The 15,111-nt window shown below is 55.8% G+C and overlaps 1 protein-coding gene across 1 annotated transcript; it reads left to right on the forward strand.

The window, feature by feature from the left end:
• The first annotated feature begins 3,767 nt into the window (after positions 1-3,767).
• LOC137307016 (proline-rich protein 13-like) lies at positions 3,768-14,106 on the forward strand. The gene is made up of 3 exons (XM_067976361.1): positions 3,768-3,799; positions 11,405-11,877; positions 13,503-14,106. The coding sequence occupies exons 1-3, from the start codon at positions 3,784-3,786 to the stop codon at positions 13,542-13,544; spliced, it is 531 nt and encodes a 176-aa protein (XP_067832462.1). The 5' UTR covers positions 3,768-3,783; the 3' UTR covers positions 13,545-14,106.
• Positions 14,107-15,111: the final 1,005 nt, after the last annotated feature.

A 15,111-nucleotide genomic window follows, 5' to 3' on the forward strand; every position in this document is an offset into this window, starting at 1 on the left:
TGAGAGACACAGGGAGAGAGAGAGAGAGAGACACAGGGAGATAGAGAGAGAGACAGGGAGAGAGAGAGAGAGACACAGGGAGAGAGAGAGAGAGACACAGGGAGAGAGAGAGAGAGAGACACAGGAGATAGAGAGAGAGACAGGAGAGAGAGAGAGAGAGAGACACAGGGAGAGAGAGAGAGGGAGACACAGGGAGAGAGAGAGAGGGAGACACAGGGAGAGAGAGAGACACCACAGGGAGAGAGAGAGAGAGAGATACACAGGGAGAGAGAGAGAGAGAGAGACACAGGGAGAGAGAGAGAGGGAGACACAGGGAGAGAGAGAGAGGAGACACAGGGAGAGAGAGAGAGGGAGACACAGGGAGAGAGAGAGAGGGAGACACAGGGAGAGAGAGAGAGACACACACACAGGGAGAGAGAGAGAGAGATCACAGGGAGAGAGAGGGAGATCACAGGGAGAGAGAGAGAGAGAGAGACAGTGAGAGAGAGAGAGAGATCACAGGGAGAGAGAGAGAGAGAGAGACAGTGAGAGAGAGAGAGAGATCACAGGGAGAGAGAGAGAGAGAGAGACAGTGAGAGAGAGAGAGAGACACACAGTGAGAGAGAGAGAGAGAGAGAGGGGAGAGAGAGAGGGACACAGGGGGAGAGAGAGAGAGATCACAGGGGGAGAGAGAGAGAGATCACAGGGGGAGAGAGAGAGAGATCACAGGGGGAGAGAGAGAGAGATCACAGGGGGAGAGAGAGAGAGATCACAGGGGGAGAGAGAGAGAGATCACAGGGGGAGAGAGAGAGAGATCACAGGGGGAGAGAGAGAGAGATCACAGGGGGAGAGAGAGAGAGAGATCACAGGGGGAGAGAGAGAGAGATCACAGGGGGAGAGAGAGAGAGATCACAGGGGGAGAGAGAGAGACACACACAGTGAGAGGGAGAGAGATCACAGGGAGAGAGAGAGATCACAGGGAGAGAGAGAGAGAGATCACAGGGAGAGAGAGAGATCACAGGGAGAGAGAGAGAGAGAGATCACAGGGGGAGAGAGAGAGAGAGATCACGGGGGAGAGAGAGAGATCACTGGGAGAGAGAGAGATCACAGGGGGAGAGAGAGAGAGAGATCACAGGGAGAGAGAGAGAGATCACTGGGAGAGAGAGAGAGATCACAGGGAGAGAGAGAGAGAACACTGGGAGAGAGAGAGAGATCACAGGGAGAGAGAGAGAGATCACAGGGAGAGAGAGAGAGATCACAGGGGGAGAGAGAGAGATCACAGGGGGAGAGAGAGAGAGATCACGGGGGGAGAGAGAGAGATCACTGGGAGAGAGAGAGATCACAGGGGAGAGAGAGAGAGAGAGATCACAGGGAGAGAGAGAGAGATCACTGGGAGAGAGAGAGAGATCACAGGGAGAGAGAGAGAGAACACTGGGAGAGAGAGAGATCACAGGGAGAGAGAGAGAGATCACAGGGGAGAGAGAGAGATCACAGGGGGAGAGAGAGAGAGATCACGGGGAGAGAGATCACGGGGAGAGAGAGAGATCACAGGGAGAGAGAGAGATCACGGGGAGAGAGAGAGATCACAGGGAGAGAGAGAGATCACGGGGAGAGAGAGAGAGATCACGGGGAGAGAGAGAGAGATCACGGGGAGAGAGAGAGATCACGGGGAGAGAGAGAGAGATCACGGGGAGAGAGAGAGAGATCACGGGGAGAGAGAGAGAGATCACGGGGAGAGAGAGAGAGAGATCACGGGGAGAGAGAGAGAGAGATCACGGGGAGAGAGAGAGAGAGATCACGGGGAGAGAGAGAGAGAGATCACGGGGAGAGAGAGAGAGAGATCACGGGGAGAGAGAGAGAGATCACAGGGAGAGAGAGAGAGATCACAGGGGGAGAGAGAGAGAGATCACAGGGGGAGAGAGAGAGAGATCACAGGGGGAGAGAGAGAGAGATCACAGGGGGAGAGAGAGAGATCACAGGGGGAGAGAGAGAGACACACAGGGGGAGAGAGAGAGACACACAGGGAGAGAGAGAGAGATCACAGGGGGAGAGAGAGAGAGACACAGGGGGAGAGAGAGAGACACACCGGGGGAGAGAGAGAGAGACACAGGGAGAGAGAGAGAGAGACACAGGGAGAGAGAGGGAGAGAGAGAGAGAGACACGGGGGGAGAGAGAGAGACACGGGGGAGAGAGAGAGAGACACAGGGGGAGAGAGAGAGAGATCACAGGGAGAGAGAGAGAGATCACGGGGGGAGAGAGAGAGATCACGGGGGGAGAGAGAGAGATCACAGGGATTGAGAGAGATCACGGGGGGAGAGAGAGAGATCACGGGGGGAGAGAGAGAGATCACAGGGGGAGAGAGAGAGACACACAGGGAGAGAGAGAGATCACAGGGAGAGAGAGAGATCACGGGGGAGAGAGAGAGATCACAGGGGGAGAGAGATCACAGGGAGAGAGAGAGAGATCACGGGGAGAGAGAGAGAGATCACGGGGGGAGAGAGATCCCCGGGGGGGACGGTGAGATCCCCGGGGGGACGGTGAGATCCCCGGGGGACGGTGAGATCCCCGGGGCTGGGGGGGACCTGTCCGCGACAGTATCGGGAGGCGTCACCACCGCACGGTCCTCGAGTCCCGTCTTCCCGCTGAGGCCACCGTCCGTCGGTCGGTCGTGTCGTGTCGTGTCGAGTGGCACTAACTCCTCGCGCTGGGGCAGCGGCAGAATTGTATCGCACTGTGAACTGTCCCTCGCCGTCCCCCCGCCGTCCCCCTCGCCGTCCCCCTCGCCGTCCCCCTCGCCGTCCCCCCGCCGTCCCCCTCGCCGTCCCCCTCGCCGTCCCCCTCGCCGTCCCCTCGCCGTCCCCCTCGCCGTCCCCCTCGCCGTCCCCCCGCCGTCCCCCTCGCCGTCCCCCTCGCCGCCCCCCCGCCGTCCCCCTCGCCGTCCCCCTCGCCGCCCCCCTCGCCGTCCCCCTCGCCGTCCCCCCGCCGTCCCCCTCGCCGTCCCCCTCGCCGCCCCCCCGCCGTCCCCTCGCCGTCCCCCTCGCCGTCCCCCTCGCCGTCCCCCTCGCCGTCCCCCTCGCCGCCCCCCCGCCGTCCCCCTCGCCGTCCCCCCGCCGTCCCCCTCTCCGTCCCCCTCTCCGTCCCCCCCCGCCGTCCCCCTCGCCGTCCCCCCGCCGTCCCCCCGCCGTCCCCCTCTCCGTCCCCCTCTCCGTCCCCCTCGCCGTCCCCCCGCCGTCCCCCTCTCCGTCCCCCTCTCCGTCCCCCTCTCCGTCCCCCTCGCCGTCCCCCCGCCGTCCCCCTCGCCGTCCCCTCGCCGTCCCCCTCGCCGTCCCCCCGCCGTCCCCCTCGCCGTCCCCCCCGCCGTCCCCTCGCCGTCCCCTCGCCCCTCCAGGTAACCGACCCGTCTTCAGTGAGGCGAGCAGTGCCGCGAATACCCCGGGGGCACGAGGCGCCAACCCGGTGAACCCACAGCGCGGGACCGCCCCACCCCCCACCCCCCGCGACGCGGAGCAGCGCGCGACGGACGCGGCTTAGCGGCCCCGCCCGGGGCCGAGGCTCCGCGGTCCTGCCGCGTCCGGTCGCAAAGGGGCGGCGGGTGACCAAACAACTAACGGGGAGGAGGGGGGGCTCCGTCGCTGGCGGCAGAGCCCGGCCCCCCCCCCCGTGGGGCGCGAGGGACGAGGCTGAGGAACTCTGAGTGGGCGGACCTGTCACCGCGGACGGGATTTAATGCTGCCGTTTCCGGCAGGTTTCGGTGACTCTCCTCATTCTGCTTTTGTTTTTTTCCAGACAAGCGCTCGATTAAAAATGTGGAACCACCCAGGTAACGAGTTGTTAATGACTCTGCCTTCTCGATATCATTGGTGTAAATCTACTCATTTTTCATGTGGGTCGAACACCGTCTTCCTGCGCGCTCTATTATATTCTGTGGGTCCAACACTGTCTCCCTGTGCGCTCTATTATATTCTGTGGGTCTAACACTGTATCCCTGTGCGCTCTATTATATTCTGTGGGTCGAACACTGTATCCCTGTGCGCTCTATTATATTCTGTGAGTCTAACACTCTCTCCCTGTGCACTCTTTTATATTCTGTGTGTCTAATAATCTCTCCCTGTGCACTCTATTATATTCTGTGGGTCTAACACTGTCTCCCTGTGCACTCTTTTATATTCTGTGTGTCTAATAATCTCTCCCTGTGCGCTCTATTATATTCTGTGGGTCCAACACTGTCTCCCTGTGCGCTCTATTATATTCTGTGGGTCTAACACTGTATCCCTGTGCGCTCTATTATATTCTGTGGGTCTAACACTGTATCCCTGTGCGCTCTATTATATTCTGTGGGTCTAATACTGTCTCCCTGTGCACTCTATTATATTCTGTGGGTCTAATAATCTCTCCCTGTGCGCTCTATTATATTCTGTGGGTCCAACACTGTCTCCCTGTGCGCTCTATTATATTCTGTGGGTCTAACACTGTATCCCTGTGCGCTCTATTATATTCTGTGGATCTAACACTGTATCCCTGTGCGCTCTATTATATTCTGTGGGTCTAATACTGTCTCCCTGTGCACTCTATTATATTCTGTGGGTCTAATAGTGTCTCCCTGTGCGCTCTATTATATTCTGTGGGTCTAACACTGTATCCCCGTGCGCTCTATTATATTCTGTGGGTCTAACACTGTCTCCCTGTGCGCTCTATTATATTCTGTTGGTCCAACACTGTCTCCCTGTGCGCTCTATTATATTCTGTGGGTCTAATACTCTCTCCCCATGCGCTCTATTATATTCTGTGGGTCTAACACTGTCTCCCTGTGCGCTCTATTATATTCTGTGGGTCTAACACTGTCTCCCTGTGTGCTCTATTATATTCTGTGTGTCTAATACTCTCTCCCCGTGCGCTCTATTATATTCTGTGGGTCTAACACTGTCTCCCTGTGCGCTCTATTATATTCTGTGGGTCTAATACTCTCTCCCTGTGCGCTCTATTATATTCTGTGGGTCTAACACTCTCTCCCTGTGCACTCTTTTATATTCTGTGTGTCTAATAATCTCTCCCTGTGCACTCTATTATATTCTGTGGGTCTAACACTGTCTCCCTGTGCACTCTTTTATATTCTGTGTGTCTAATAATCTCTCCCTGTGCGCTCTATTATATTCTGTGGGTCCAACACTGTCTCCCTGTGCGCTCTATTATATTCTGTGGGTCTAACACTGTATCCCTGTGCGCTCTATTATATTCTGTGGGTCTAACACTGTATCCCTGTGCGCTCTATTATATTCTGTGGGTCTAATACTGTCTCCCTGTGCACTCTATTATATTCTGTGGGTCTAATAATCTCTCCCTGTGCGCTCTATTATATTCTGTGGGTCCAACACTGTCTCCCTGTGCGCTCTATTATATTCTGTGGGTCTAACACTGTATCCCTGTGCGCTCTATTATATTCTGTGGATCTAACACTGTATCCCTGTGCGCTCTATTATATTCTGTGGGTCTAATACTGTCTCCCTGTGCACTCTATTATATTCTGTGGGTCTAATAGTGTCTCCCTGTGCGCTCTATTATATTCTGTGGGTCTAACACTGTATCCCCGTGCGCTCTATTATATTCTGTGGGTCTAACACTGTCTCCCTGTGCGCTCTATTATATTCTGTTGGTCCAACACTGTCTCCCTGTGCGCTCTATTATATTCTGTGGGTCTAATACTCTCTCCCCATGCGCTCTATTATATTCTGTGGGTCTAACACTGTCTCCCTGTGCGCTCTATTATATTCTGTGGGTCTAACACTGTCTCCCTGTGTGCTCTATTATATTCTGTGTGTCTAATACTCTCTCCCCGTGCGCTCTATTATATTCTGTGGGTCTAACACTGTCTCCCTGTGCGCTCTATTATATTCTGTGGGTCTAATACTCTCTCCCTGTGCGCTCTATTATATTCTGTGGGTCTAACACTGTCTCCCTTTGCGCTCTATTATATTCTGTGGGTCTAACACTGTATCCCTGTGCGCTCTATTATATTCTGTGAGTCTAACACTCTCTCCCTGTGCGCTCTATTATATTCTGTGGGTCTAACACTGTCTCCCTGTGCGCTCTATTATATTCTGTGGGTCTAACACTGTCTCCCTGTGCGCTCTATTATATTCTGTGGGTCTAACACTGTCTCCCTGTGCGCTCTATTATATTCTGTGGGTCTAATACTCTCTCCCCGTGCGCTCTATTATATTCTGTGTGTCTAACACTGTATCCCTGTGCGCTCTATTATATTCTGTGAGTGTAACACTCTCTCCCTGTGCGCTCTATTATATTCTGTGGGTCTAACACTCTCTCCCTGTGCGCTCTATTATATTCTGTGGGTCTAACACTGTCTCCCTGTGCGCTCTATTATATTCTGTGGGTCTAACACTGTCTCCCTGTGCGCTCTATTATTTTCTGTGGGTCTAATACTCTCTCCCCGTGCGCTCTATTATATTCTGTGGGTCTAACACTGTCTCCCTGTGCGCTCTATTATATTCTGTGGGTCTAACACTGTCTCCCTGTGTGCTCTATTATATTCTGTGGGTCTAACACTGTATCCCCGTGCGCTCTATTATATTCTGTGGGTCTAATACTCTCTCCCTGTGCGCTCTATTATATTCTGTGGGTCTAATACTCTCTCCCTGTGCGCTCTATTGTATTCTGTAGGTCTAACACTGTCTCCCTGTGCGCTCTATTATATTCTGTGGGTCTAACACTGTCTCCCCGTGCGCTCTATTATATTCTGTGGGTCTAACACTGTATCCCTGTGCGCTCTATTATATTCTGTGCGTCTAACACTGTATCCCTGTGCGCTCTATTATATTCTGTGGGTCTAATACTCTCTCCCCGTGCGCTCTATTATATTCTGTGGGTCTAATACTCTCTCCCTGTGCGCTCTATTATATTCTGTGGGTCTAATACTCTCTCCCTGTGTGCTCTATTGTATTCTGTATGTCTAACACTGTCTCCCTGTGCGCTCTATTATATTCTGTGGGTCTAACACTGTCTCCCCGTGCGCTCTATTATATTCTGTGGGTCTAACACTGTATCCCTGTGCGCTCTATTATATTCTGTGGGTCTAACACTGTATCCCTGTGCGCTCTGTTATATTCTGTGAGTCTAACACTCTCTCCCTGTGCGCTCTATTATATTCTGTGGGTCTAACACTGTCTCCCTTTGCGCTCTATTATATTCTGTGGGTCTAATACTCTCTCCCCGTGCGCTCTATTATATTCTGTGGGTCTAATACTCTCTCCCCGTGCGCTCTATTATATTCTGTGGGTCTAATACTGTCTCCCTGTGCACTCTATTATATTCTGTGGGTCTAATAGTGTCTCCCTGTGCGCTCTATTATATTCTGTGGGTCTAACACTGTCTCCCTGTGTGCTCTATTATATTCTGTGGGTCTAACACTGTCTCCCCGTGTGCTCTATTATATTCTGTGCGTCTAACACTCTCTCCCCGTGCGCTCTATTATATTCTGTGGGTCTAATACTCTCTCCCTGTGCGCTCTATTATATTCTGTGGGTCTAACACTGTCTCCCTGTGCGCTCTATTATATTCTGTGGGTCTAACACTGTCTCCCTGAGCGCTCTATTATATTCTGTGGGTCCAACACTGTCTCCCTGTGCGCTCTATTATATTCTGTGGGTCTAATACTCTCTCCCTGTGCGCTCTATTATATTCTGTGGGTCTAACACTGTCTCCCTGTGCGCTCTATTATATTCTGTGGGTCTAACACTGTCTCCCTGTGCGCTCTATTATATTCTGTGGGTCTAACACAGTCTCCCTTTGCACTCTATTTTATTCTGTGAGTCTAACACTCTCTCCCTGTGCGCTCTATTATATTCTGTGGGTCTAACACTGTCTCCCTTTGCACTCTATTATATTCTGTGTGTCTAACACTGTCTCCCTGTGCGCTCTATTATATTCTGTGGGTCTAACACTGTCTCCCTGTGCGCTCTATTATATTCTGTGGGTCTAACACTCTCTCCCTATGCGCTCTATTATATTCTGTGGGTCTAACACTGTCTCCCTGTGCGCTCTATTATATTCTGTGGGTCTAACACTGTCTCCCTGTGCGCTCTATTATATTCTGTGGGTCTAACACTGTCTCCCTGTGCGCTCTATTATATTCTGTGGGTCTAATACTCTCTCCCTGTGCGCTCTATTATATTCTGTGAGTCTAACACTGTCTCCCTGTGCGCTCTATTATATTCTGTGGGTCTAATACTCTCTCCCTGTGCGCTCTATTATATTCTGTGGGTCTAATACTCTCTCCCCGTGCGCTCTATTATATTCTGTGGGTCTAACACTGTCTCCCTGTGCGCTCTATTATATTCTGTGGGTCTAACACTGTCTCCCTATGCGCTCTATTATATTCTGTGAGTCTAACACTCTCTCCCTGTGCGCTCTATTATATTCTGTGGGTCTAACACTCTCTCCCTGTGCGCTCTATTATATTCTGTGGGTCTGACACTGTCTCCCTGTGCGCTCTATTATATTCTGTGGGTCTAACACTGTCTCCCTGTGCGCTCTATTATATTCTGTGGGTCTAACACTGTCTCCCTGTGTGCTCTATTATATTCTGTGGGTCTAATACTCTCTCCCTGTGCGCTCTATTATATTCTGTGAGTCTAACACTGTCTCCCTGTGCGCTCTATTATATTCTGTGGGTCTAATACTCTCTCCCTGTGCGCTCTATTATATTCTGTGGGTCTAATACTCTCTCCCCGTGCGCTCTATTATATTCTGTGAGTCTAACACTGTCTCCCTGTGCGCTCTATTATATTCTGTGGGTCTAACACTGTCTCCCTGTGCGCTCTATTATATTCTGTGGGTCTAATACTCTCTCCCTGTGCGCTCTATTATATTTTGTGGGACTAACACTGTCTCCCTGTGCGCTCTATTGTATTCTGTGGGTCTAACACTGTCTCCCTGTGCGCTCTATTATATTTTGTGGGACTAACACTGTCTCCCCGTGCGCTCTATTGTATTCTGTGGGTCTAACACTGTCTCCCTGTGCGCTCTATTATATTCTGTGAGTCTGACGCAGGGCTGGGGCAGCAGTGACTCAGGCCGGGCCGGGCCGGGACATGTAATCAGATTGCAATGTGTAATCACTCGTCTGTGGACTTTGGTTGATCGGTCGATTACTTGAAGGTCAGGTCATTATAGGAACAGGGCAACAGACCGACGTAATGGAACTGCACTGTCATAGGGAGGGGGGAGGCGGGGGGGTCGGGGAGGGGGGTCGGGGAGGGGGGGCGAGAGGAGTGGGGGGCGAGAGGAGGGGGGGTGAGAGGAGGGGGGGTCGAGAGGAGGGGGGGTCGAGAGGAGGGGGGGCGAGAGGAGGGGGTGGGGTGTTACCTGACCGGGAACGTGTCTTAACTGAAGCAAATACGCAAAATGACCCTCTGGCAAATTGCAGCAAATTAAATCCCTGGGAGGTTCTGTCGGGCGGTGTTGCCCGGGGGGGGGGTCTGGGCGGTGTTGCCCGGGGGGGGTCCGGGTGGTGTTGCCCGGGGGGGGGTCTCTGGGCGATGTTGCCCGGGGGGGGGTCTGGGCGGTGTTGCCCGGGGGGGGTCTGGGCGGTGTTGCCCGGGGGGGGTCTGGGCGGTGTTGCCCGGGGGGGGTCTGGGCGGTGTTGCCCGGGGGGGGTCTGGGCGGTGTTGCCCGGGGGGGGGGGGGGTCCGGGCGGTGTTGCCCGGGGGGGGGGTCCGGGCGGTGTTGCCCGGGGGGGGGGGGTCCGGGCGGTGTTGCCCGGGGGGGGGGTCCGGGCGGTGTTGCCCGGGGGGGGGGGTCCGGGCGGTGTTGCCCGGGGGGGGGGTCCGGGCGGTGTTGCCCGGGGGGGGGGGGTCTGGGCGGTGTTGCCCGGGGGGGGGTCCGGGCGGTGTTGCCCGGGGGGGGGGGTCTGGGCGGTGTTGCCCGGGGGGGGGTCTGGGCGGTGTTGCCCGGGGGGGGGTCCGGGCGGTGTCGCCCGGGGGGGGTCTCTGGGCGATGTTGCCCGGGGGGGGTCCGGGCGATGTTGCCCGGGGGGGGTCCGGGCGGTGTTGCCCGGGGGGGGTCTCTGGGCGATGTTGCCCGGGGGGGGTCCGGGTGGTGTTGCCCGGGGGGGGGTCCCGGCGATGTTGCCCGCAGGACCGTGTGCGAACGTTGGATAATCTGCCGGCCGTTCCCTTTGCGTTTCACTGATTAAACTCCCCCCACTGACCCATCGTCACTCCCAGGCCTGGCCCCGAGTCAGCTTATCTGAGCTGGAGTGAGAGGGTGAGGGAGCGCCGCGGACGGGGGGCCGGGGGGGGGGGCTGAGGAATCTCTGGGCCAGGAATCGGCCGGGGTTGGGGGGAGCAGCCAGGCAGTCGGTGGATTTGCTGGATGAGGCTCCCTGCGTGGGTCTCGGGCGAGGGCGGGGGCTGACTCCCGGCTGCGATGCTCTGCCTCCGTCCCCCTAAAAACACTCAGAGCCGGGGCCGTTCAGGAGGCGCTTCGTCACGCAAAGGGCGGTCAGAGTGTGGAAACTCTGTCCCGCAGAAAGCAGGAGACGCTCGCCCCGTTAACAATATTAAATCATGAGATCAATGGATTTTGTTTGCGAGTGGAGGGGGGTCGGCCAGCGCGGGGAAATGGAGTTCGGATACAGAGCAGCCGTGATCTCATTGAAAGGCGGAACGGGCTCGAGAGGGGCTGAATGGCCTCCTCCTGTTCCTGTGTAACAGGCTCGAGGGGGGCTGAATGGGCCTCCTCCTGTCTCTGTGTAACAGGCTCGAGAGGGGCTGAATGGCCTCCTCCTGTCCCTGTGTAACAGGCTCGAGGGGCTGAATGGCCTTCTCCTTTCCCTGTGTAACAGGCTCGAGGGGGCTGAATGGCCTTCTCCTGTTCCTGTGTAACAGGCTCGAGGGGGCTGAATGGGCCTCCTCCTGTTCCTGTGTAACAGGCTCGAGGGGCTGAATGGCCTCCTCCTGTTCCTGTGTAACAGGCTCGAGGGGCTGAATGGCCTCCTCCTGTTCCTGTGTAACAGGCTCGAGGGGGCTGAATGGGCCTCCTCCTGTTCCTGTGTAACAGGCTCGAGGGGCTGAATGGCCTCCTCCTGTTCCTGTGTAACAGGCTCGAGGGGCTGAATGGCCTCCTCCTGTTCCTGTGTAACAGGCTCGAGGGGGCTGAATGGGCCTCCTCCTGTTCCTGTGTAACAGGCTCGAGGGGCTGAATGGCCTCCTCCTGTTCCTGTGTAACAGGCTCGAGGGGGGCTGAATGGCCTCCTCCTGTTCCTGTGTAACAGGCTCGAGGGGTCTCCTCGACTCTGCCCCCCGTTATTCACCGTGAGGCGTTTGCAGAGTGAGTCTTTGGGACTGCGCTGACCTGTAACTGCGGAAATATCTCACCCAGTTTTGCTCTCTCTCTCTCTCTTGTTTTTCAGGTCAGCCTGGCCCATATCCCGGGGAGCAGCATCCTCCTTACACCCAGCCCGCCCACCCCCCGGGGGGGACCCCCGCCTACCCCCCGGGGGGGACCCCCTCCTACCCACCGGGGGCGAACCCCGCCTACCCCCCGGGGGCCTACCCCCCGGGGGCGACCCCCTCCTACCCCCCGGGGGCGAACCCCTCCTACCCCCCGGGGGGGACGTTTCCGGCCGGCCCCCACCCGGGGCCCCCTGCTTACCCTCCTGCGAGCGGCCAGCCGGGGTTCCCCCCTTACTCGGGGGGACCGCACCCGCCCGGCCACCCTCCGCAGCCCGTGGGCCCTTACCCCCAGCCCTACCCTCACCCCCTGGGAATGCCGGGTGCCCATCTGCCCTACCACGGAGGGTCTCCGGGCGGCCCCCACAAGAAACACGGGAAGAAGCCGAAAAAGGAACGGAAACACGGGAAGCACGGGAAGCACGGGAAGAAGGTTGGTCGGTCGGTTGACTTCAGGGTGTGGGTGGGGCAACTCTTGAAGAGGTGGGGGGGGGTCCAGCGGGAGAGTTAGAACCGCAGAACCGTCGAGCACAGGAGGAGGAGGCCATTCGGAGTCTGGCGTCCAGTCGTGGGGCCCCCGCACTTTGGGAAGGGTGTGAGGGCCTCGGAGAGGGTGCAGAGGAGATTCACTCGAGTGATTCCAGGGATGAGGGGCTTCAGTTACGGGGAGAGACTGGAGAAGCCGGGGGTTGTGCTCCCCTGGAGCAGAGACGGTCGAGAGGAGATTTGATCGAGGTGTTCAAAATCACGAGGGGTCGAGACAGAGTCGATGGAGAGAGAAACTGTTCCCATTGGCGGAAGGGTCAAGGACCAGAGGACACGGATTTAAGGTGATTGGTGAAAGACCCTTCTCCCCGTTTCCCCTCTAGTTTTTCAGCCAATCATTGATTACCGCCCCACTCACCACAAGATACAGCTTCTCCCCATCGACTCGATCAAAACCCCCCTCCTGATTCTGATCACCTCGATTAAATCTCCCCCCTTAACCTTCTCTGCTCCAAGGAGAACAATCCCAGCTTCTCCGGTCTCTCCGCATAACTGAAGTCCCCTCATCCCTGGGACCATTCTGGTAAATCTCCTCCCGCATGCAGCAAGACCTGGACAACATCCAGGCTTGGGCTGATAAGTGGCAAGTAACATTCGCGCCAGATAAGTGCCAGGCAATGACCATCTCCAACAAGAGAGAGTCTAACCACCTCCCCTTGACATTCAACGGCATTACCATCGCCCAATCCCCCACCATCAACATCCTGGGGGTCACCATTGACCAGAAACTTAACTGGACCAGCCATATAAATACTGTGGCTACGAGAGCAGGTCAGAGGCTGGGTATTCTGCGGCGAGTGACTCACCTCCTGACTCCCCAAAGCCTTTCCACCATCTACAAGGCACGAGTCAGGAGTGTGATGGAATACTCTCCACTTGCCTGGATGAGTGCAGCTCCAACAACACTCAAGAAGCTCGACACCATCCAGGACAAAGCAGCCCGCTTGACTGGCACCCCATCCACCACCCTAAACATTCACTCCCTTCACCACCGGCGCACTGTGGCTGCAGTGTGTACCATCCACAGGATGCACTGCAGCAACTCGCCAAGGCTTCTTCGACAGCACCTCCCAAACCCACGACCTCTACCATCCAGGAGGACGAGGGCAGCACCTTCTCGAGGGGCGACCAGGGGAGGGGGCAATAAATGCCGGCCTCGCCCGCGATGCCCACATCCCCGACGCTGACAGGAGAGGACGACGATATCCAGCTCCTCCTCCGCGGTTGAAATAACCCGACTGAAAATCTAATGGCCGCTTGAGTGCGGGACCAGAGAGGGAGCGTCCCCCTGGGAACCGTACCCTGCCAATGGCCAAATCCTTCAGGGAGCGGTGTGTCCGGGGGCGGCGGGGGGGGGGGTGGGGGGAGAGGAGAGGAGAGCGAATTGTCGTCTTAAAACTTAAGAAACCTTTTGCAAAGGCGGGGCCGTTCCTCGATTTGGTTTCGCGGTGCGCGGAGCTTCGTTAAAAAGAAACGAGAACTGAAACCCTGCAACGCAAATCTCTTTTCCAGCACTCCTCGTCCTCCTCCTCCTCCTCCTCCAGCAGCGATTAGGACCGAGGCCGGCCGGGGGCGGGGAGAGCGTGCTTGATCTGCTCGGTCGAATCATTAGAAGGACCTCTGCTCCTGTTAGCCGGCGGGGACTGCGTCCTGTGCGACAGCCACGGTGCAAACGTCGGGGTGTGCTCTCGGGGAGGCGGCCGGCAGGTTCGAAATACGCGGGCGGGCTGAAGGCGGGCGCGTTTCCTGAGCTGCGCGGCCGCTGGCGTTTGGTGGGAGATCACCTGAAGTTTATCGTTACTTGGCACAGCTCCCGCTGTTTGTTAAATTGTTTGTCTTTCCTCTGGTGGCGGGGCTGGATTAACGTGGAGATTTATGTCGCTGTTCCGCGCGGTGGTCGCGGGCGATGATTGTCGGGCGGCAGGAGCTGGTGTCGTTGGGCTCGAAAACACTGTTCCAATAAAAAGGGATCTTAATTTTAAAACTGAATTTCCAGATGTGCAGAAGCTGGAAAGGCTTGTAACAGAAATACTCTGCATCTTTACTCTGCAATGTAACTTCTAGCAGCTGGTAATTGTTCTCAAATTCTGGATGGATAATAAAACGGCTTGCTCCACTTTTTGTGTCTTGTATGCCCTGTCAGTTATTCCAAGCGAAGGTCGTTTCACTGTATTTCCTGGGTCTTAGTTGCAACTGAAGATTGACAGGGCACTTTGGCCAGGTCGGGTTTGTGTCTGGCTGTTGGCGGGGCCTTGCTGCATGAGAATTGGTTAAAGCAATCGCCGACCAACCAGTGACTCTCAGTCATCAGCAGAGTGATGGAAGGTGTCGTCGACAGTGCTATCAAGCGGCACTTACTCACCAATAACCTGCTCACCGATGCTCAGTTTGGGTTCCGCCAGGACCACTCGGCTCCAGACCTCATGACAGCCTTGGTCCAAACACGGACAAAAGAGCTGAATTCCAGAGGTGAGGTGAGAGTGACTGCCCTTGACATCAAGGCAGCATTTGACCAAATGTGGCACCAAGGAGCCCTGGTAAAATTGAAGTCAATGGGAATCAGGGGGGGAAACTCTCCAGTGGCTGGAGTCATACCGAGCACAAAGGAAGATGGTAGTGGTTGTTGGAGGCCAATCATCTCAGCCCCCAGGACGTTGCTGCAGGAGTTCCTCAGGGCAGTGTCCGAGGCCCAACCATCTTCAGCTGCTTCATCAATGACCTTCCCTCCATCATGAGGTCAGAAATGGGGATGTTCGCTGATGACTGCACAGTGTTCAGTTCCATTCGCAACCCCTCAGATAATGAAGCAGTCCGAGCCCGCATGCAGCAAGACCTGGACAACATCCAGGCTTGGGCTGATAAGTGGCAAGTAACATTCACGCCAGGCAATGACCATCTCCAACAAGAGAGAGTCTAACCACCTCCCCTTGACATTCAACGGCATTACCATCGCCGAATCCCCCACCATCAACATCCTGGGGGTCACCATTGACCAGAAACTTAACTGGACCAGCCACATAAATACCGTGCTGACTGCAGCAGATCGGAGGCCGGGTATTCTGCGGTGAGTTTAAAAAAAAAGATGACTCACTTGTCATCTTCCTTTGCCTGTTAAGGATTT

This window comes from Heptranchias perlo, chromosome X, assembly GCF_035084215.1.
Source record: "Heptranchias perlo isolate sHepPer1 chromosome X, sHepPer1.hap1, whole genome shotgun sequence".
NCBI lineage: Eukaryota > Metazoa > Chordata > Chondrichthyes > Hexanchiformes > Hexanchidae > Heptranchias > Heptranchias perlo.

What these genes read in the sequence shown, in the direction of transcription:
- LOC137307016 (XM_067976361.1), top strand. An exon ending in ACGGGAAGCACGGGAAGAAG is followed by an intron (nt 11,878 to 13,502) that starts GTTGGTCGGTCG and finishes TCTCTTTTCCAG; the next exon opens with CACTCCTCGTCCTCCTCCTC.